Consider the following 6,000-nt stretch of genomic DNA (forward strand, 5'->3'; position numbering starts at 1 on the left):
GGAAATTAAGCTGTTGTGAGAGAATCTCGTGCATCCCAGGCCAGGAAGGAGGGCAGGGCAGGGCCTCAGACTTTTACTGGGTGTAAATGGTCAGCTCAGGCAGGAAGGAGTAGATAGGAGACACCACTGGCTCATCAGAGAGACATGAAATCTATTAGGGCTTCCTCTTGCCCAGCAAGGGCCCAACTGTAATTGAAACACTGGGGGTGGGGTGGGGGTGGGGATATGTGGGGGTGCCTGCGTGGGTTCTGGGGGCTCAGTGGAAACAGTGGGGCAGAAAGAAGCTGCTGTCCACCCCCACCTCTCCCTCCACCCACTCTTTGCTAGTTCTCCCTTTCTCACCGCTATCAGATGGTTACCAGTCTCTAGGCAAATGCAGAAGGAGGGGGGAGGTGGGTACTGAGCTCATCTTTACCTCCCTCCCTCAAGAGAGGGAGGTGCAGAGACCCCTCTGCTGACAACACGGCTTCAAGCAGCCAGAAACAAAATCCTATCCTCCACCCCCCCAACAACTCCTTTAACACAGTTTCTCTGCTCTCCACACCCTCCCAGGAGACTCAGGGTGCTGCAAAACCCCTTTAAGAAGCAGGGCTCCTGAATGGTGACCTCACCCTTTGGCGAACACACGGTAGCCTTCAGAGCCCGCCTGCTGGAGACAGCCAGGTGTTTGATGTAGGCCAACAAAAAGACATGCTCAGAGCCACAGGTAACAGCCCCACTGAGCACCTGAGCTGCAGTGAGCTGCCTGGAAACCTGGGGAAGGCGGGAGGAAGGAGGGGGGCCACAGAGCAGCCGGAGACGACCATCCACCCAGAGGCTTTGGCAACCACAGGGACAATCCGCTGTGTTTCCACATCGGCATCTGCAGATCGCAGATCGCAGCCGCTCACCCCAGAGTTACCCTGGCCTCTCTTCCTCTCTCTCCCCCATACTGACACTGCTTTACTCTGCGCACCAGAGGGAGAGCTCACTCTTCCCCAGTTGTCATAGCCTGTTTCTGTTCCATCCTGGCCGGTACAGGAAGGACCTCTGCCCCTATCCCCTTCTCTCAGACCCTGAAGTCAAACATGTGGAAAACATAAGACCTGGGAGAGACATTCCAGAGGAGCCAGGGTCCCTGGCTCTGAAAGCCACTGACAGCCCGCCTCCCCCATCAGATTGGGCAGGGACCAGTGAACCAGCTCTTCTGGGTCTGTTCTGATGCCCAGCGTAGTGGCGCACAGTCAGAGTCCAGAGAGACTGGGTTCCATCCTTGGCTGTGTGACCTTGGGCAAATCGCTGTCCCTCTCTGGGCCTCAGTTTCCTCATCTGTAACCCTGGTTACAGGCACCTCTCCCCCTATTACTGCTAGACATTAGTCGAGTGGCTCCGAGTGGCCGGCTGAGAGGCCTGGGTCGGCAATTTGGGGACGGCAGCGGTGGGCGGTGCGGGTGCTTACCTGTCCAGGCGCTGGACGCGGCGAGCAGCAGGCAGAGCAGCGGCCTGAGGCGGCCGGGGGCCGGGCGGGCTGGCTCCATGGGCCGCGGCTGCGGAGCGAGGAGGGAGAGCGGCCGTGAGTGCGCGCTCGGGCGGGCGCGGGCTGGAGCGGGGAAATGACTAAGGCTCCCCCTTCTCCCCCCACCTCTCCTCCCGGCCGGGCTTCCCCCCTCCCTGGAACGGGCGCCTGGAGCGGCTTAGGAGGCGCCGTCAGCGCCGCGGTTTTCGGAGGAACCCCCCTCCCCCGAGCCCCGCCACCCCGGAGAGATCAAGAGACGGAGAAGGGGAGAGACCCCAAGCGCGCGAGAAACGAAGCCAGGGACAGCCCGAGAGAGCCGGCAGGAGAGGGAAACAGACTCAAGGGAGCCAGGCAGAGAGCCAGAGACACAGAGAGGCGAGAGCTGAGGAGAAAGAGAGAGAGAGCGCGCGCGGAGTGAGCGAGGCGGCGCGCAGATCGAGACAGACAGCGCGGGAGAGGGAGGACCGCGAGGGCAGGGCGAGGGGCAGTGGGCCCGGCCGCCCCCGCCGCTGCCCACCTGCCCCACCCGGGCTCCTCGCGGCGCCGCGGCTCGCTTCCTCCGGCCCGCAGTCTGGGCAGGGGCCCCCGCCCTCCTTCCCTTCCCCTCCTCCCGCCGGCCTCGCTGGAGGCTGCGGGGCTCGGGCCCCGCGGGCACCTCCGCCGAGCGCCCGCCAGCTGCGCGCCCCGGGGAGGGAGGGAGCGAGAGAGGGCGGTGCGCAAGGCCCGGGCACCCCCTCATCCCCTCCCGGGCCCGGGCTGTGGCCCCGGCCGCCGGCGCCCAGCTCGGCTCGGGACTGGAACTGCCGGGGCTCCGACAATGTGCCAGTTCAGACGCCCGCGCGGTGGCCCCGGCCCCGAACCGCCTCCCCCTCGCCCCCTCCCTCGGCCAGCCGGGCTCGGACCTGCGCCGCCCGGCGGATGAGAGCTGCGAGACGGTGGAAGCGTCGCCGGGGCTGCCCCGGGGCCGGGTCCCTCGCTCCACTTTGCGCAAACTTGTTTTTCTAAGGTCAGAGCCGCAGGCCGGCTACATCGTCCTCTTAAGGTGGACTGGGGAAGTTGCGGCCGGCCTCCCCTCACCTCCGGACTCTGGCCGCGGCCAGTCCCGGCTTCCCGCCCCGGGAGGCTGGAGGCGGCTCGGGAGCGCGGGGAGTGGAGGAGGGGGACGTCTGCCTTTCGCCCCTCCTCTGCGGCCCTGTCCCGGGGCCCCAGAGCCAAAGCCCCTCTCGGGGTGGGTGAGGGCCAGAAGGGCCCCTATCCTTTCAGATCTGGGCCGAGGTGAAGGAAAAAGCAGGAAGTAAGTGAAGGTAGGGGGAAGGGGGCAGGAAGGAGAGAGTGATGGTACAAAAATAGCGTATGTGTAGGAAGGACTTCAGTACCGCCTGGAAAAGCGGCGCGGGGAGGAGAGGGAGCTGAAGGGGGGCTGTGGCCAGGAAACCAGGGGGAAGAGTCCGGGCCTCTCCGGGGAGGTGGGCTCTCCCCGCCAGGTGCCTGTCTGTCAAGGAGGTGCCTCTCTGTCAAGGATGGCTGCTTCAGGGATGGGGAGGGGCCAGGAAGAGGTGCGGGGCCAGGGCAACTGGAAGGCCTGTGCTTCAGGAAGATGGCAGGGGGTGAGGAAGATGAGGGGATGGGAGAAGAGCTGGAGCCAGAGGCCTGGAGGCAGGACAGAGCCTGCTGGTGAGAAAAAAGCAGCCGTTTTCCCTCTCTCAAGTCCTCTTTCTGTCCCCTTTTTTGAGGGAAAGCTGTATTCCCAATAGCACTCAGGTCAGGGATGAGGACGAGAATGCTCTGATCACCAGGCCAAAGAAGGCGCCAGACTGGGGGAGGGGGTGGAGTCAAAGACCCTCTAATTGTAAATAAACAATAACCAGTTTGGCTTCAAAAAGCCTTTAGGATGATATGAAGCAAGGTGGGAGAAGGGCCAGTCCTATAAACTGAGGAGAAATTGAAGCCCAGAGAGGGTATGGACTTGCCCAGGGTGATGCAGCAAGACCTGGGGTAGAAACAAAGTTTGAATTTCCGATTCCCAGGTTAAAGATCTTTGTACAGTGACACCCTCATCCCTCTCGGACCCTACCCCAGCCTCCCTGTTAAATGTCTGGTCTTGATGTGCTGCTAAGACAAGGAGGCAGGCAGGGTGCTGCCTTGGTTCAAATCCTGCCAGCCACCTCTTGTGAGCTGTGTAGACTTGAGAAAATACCTCATTTTTGTGGCTCCATTTCCTGAGCCAACAGGAGTATCAACCTAAAAAGGCTGGAGTGAGGATGAGATGAGTTGGTATTTGTACAACATTTAAAAACTGCCACATGGCATTTGATAAATAAGTCAAGCATTTGACAGCAGTCCTCAGGAACCTACAGGGTTCTGGGTAGTATGTGAAGTGTAAGGGGATTTTCTTTGGGTACAGGAAATGCAGCAGGGACCCACGCCATATCCCTGTCTGTGAAGAATTTACATTCTGGTGGGGAGACAGATAAGTAGACAAGCAGAAATAATTAATGAACAGCAGAAGGTCGAGCTTACACAGTGAGAAGGGTGCGCTGATTTGGATAAGGGTAAGTCCTCCTGAGACTGGGAGCTGAATCACAAAAAAAAAAAAATGGGCAGCAAGGCAAGGATTGAGGGATTTGCTGTTCCAGGAAGAGGGACCAGCACATATAAAGGCCCGGGGGCTAGCTTGGCTGGAGGGGAGTGAGCAAAGGATGGGGGAGACTGGTCCAAATGGGTGACCTAGCAGGCCTTGGTAAAGCACATGCATTTATTCTGCAGGGAAGAAATAATTGGCACTGTTAAGCAGGGGAGTGCCATGGTCTGATTTATGTGTTTAAAAGGCCACTGTGGCTACAAGTGGAAAATGGGCTGGAGGGAGGAGAGTGTGGAATCACAGAGATGTTCTGGGGTCCTCCTAGTATCTGAGGTGAGGGTAGGGAGTCTCCAACTGTTCAAGACCACATCTGACTGATACCATGAAGGTGACCAGTGGGGCTCCTGGGTAAATCCATCACCTGAATCTATCTGGGTGGGAGTCGGGGCAGGGGTTGCTGCTGAAGGTCAGAGATGAGGCAGCCTCTTGGCCTGGGCTTCCAGAAGGCTCTGCTGTTCACTGCACACATACACACAGACCTGCCTGGGATTAGGAACCTGCGGATTAGGGAAGGATAATAATGGAACCAGCTGCTATTTATGTAGCACCTTCGGCCAGGGCACCCAGCAGGGCTTCCCAACAGCCTCCCTTCTTCACCAGGAGGGGGTCGGGGCCTTGTTCTCCTGAATCAGCATCTACGTAAAAATCACCCTTGGCCGATTGCCAGGGCTGGGAGATCACTGAGACCAATGGGTATCTGGATATATACTGAGGTAGAGGGACAATTTGCCTGAGGTCACGCAGATTATGGCAGATAATTGAGGTGAATCAACCCCTCCATGGGAGGCATCCTGGGCTGCCCCAGATTAAAGTCAAAATGGCTTTGCCCCTTTCCCATTCATTCACACACTCGTCCATGTTTATTAAGTGTCTGCTATGTGCTAGGCACTAGGCTGGGCACTAGGGATGCAGCAACTGAGAAAAACAGACAAGACCCTCACCCCAAGGAGCTAACAGTCTTGTGGGGACAAGCAAGTCAGTCTGTAAAATAGCAAGTCTGTCGGGTGGGGACAGGCTACAGGGGTAATTGAAGCAGGACTGATGATGTAAGGGGAGGGTGTCAGGGGAGGCCTCAGAACAGGTGATGTTTGGGCAAAGACCTGAAAGATGTTAGATGGAACCAGAGGCAGCTCCATCAGCCTTTGGTCCTTGACTCTGTAACTCCCTGGTGTAGCACGTCCCCCACCGGACCATCCCTCCACATCCAGAGCCAAAGCACTCCTCAGCCCCTTCCTTCTACCGTTCAGGTCCAGTTCTCTACCATCTCCCACCCTGTGTGTTCTCCACTCAGCAGCCAGAGGTCAGACCATGTGCCTCCTGTTGTCCAGCGTTGGTGGAAAGATGTGAAAGAGTACGAGGAGGGGAGGGTCAGGGTCTTGAAGCCAAGGCTCTGCCTATTTGACTCGTGCAACTTGGGGAAAAAATTTTTTTTGAGCCTCAGTCTGTTCATCAGTGAAACAGGAGTAACAAGGTCCACCCGGGTCAAGGGGTTGGTGGTGGCACAAACGTGAAGCTGCTGTGGTGGGAGCATTTGTGGAATTTGTCCCTGCTGGTAGGGTGATGGTGTCCCTGTGTGTGCCAGGCCCGTTTACAGGGGTCATCTTGTCAAAGCCTCAGAAATTCCACCGTGTCCCCAGAGGTGAGGAAGCAAGGCCAGGGACAGAAAGCGACTGGACCAGGGTGACTCTGCCAGGGCATGCAGGAGCCTGCAGGGACCCAGCTTTGCCGGGTGCCAGCCCTGAGGCTCTGCTCCTCGTTTCCCATCACCCTGGGCTGGCGTCAGCAGGCAGGCCCGCCAGCCGCCTTTGTGTGGGGCCTGTCAGGAGGCCGGAGCTGCCAACGACCTATTTTTCTGGGCAAGAGG

The 6,000-nt window shown here is 58.8% G+C and overlaps 1 protein-coding gene across 11 annotated transcripts in view; it reads right to left on the reverse strand.

Moving 5' to 3' along the window:
• The window catches only part of SIRPA (signal regulatory protein alpha), a 44,844-nt gene extending 42,067 nt beyond the window's left edge, over positions 1-2,777 (reverse strand). For 4 of the 11 annotated variants that reach the window (XR_011248210.1, XR_011248209.1, XM_069548185.1 and 1 more), the window contains exons 1-2: positions 2,398-2,772; positions 1,439-1,526 (exon numbers count right to left, since the gene is read on the reverse strand). Coding sequence is in view for 7 of the 11 variants with exons in the window: in XM_069548185.1 (XP_069404286.1) it covers positions 1,439-1,517 (79 nt within the window). In the remaining 4 variants the exon portion in view is untranslated. Of the gene's footprint in view, positions 1-1,438; positions 1,527-2,012 lie in introns of all 11 variants that reach the window. The other 7 variants (XR_011248211.1, XM_069548186.1, XR_011248208.1 and 4 more) reach the window with 5 other exon arrangements.
• Between the last annotated feature and the right edge of the window lie 3,223 nt (positions 2,778-6,000).

The sequence above is a fragment of the Ovis canadensis genome, chromosome 13, assembly GCF_042477335.2.
Source record: "Ovis canadensis isolate MfBH-ARS-UI-01 breed Bighorn chromosome 13, ARS-UI_OviCan_v2, whole genome shotgun sequence".
Taxonomy (NCBI): Eukaryota; Metazoa; Chordata; class Mammalia; order Artiodactyla; family Bovidae; genus Ovis; species Ovis canadensis.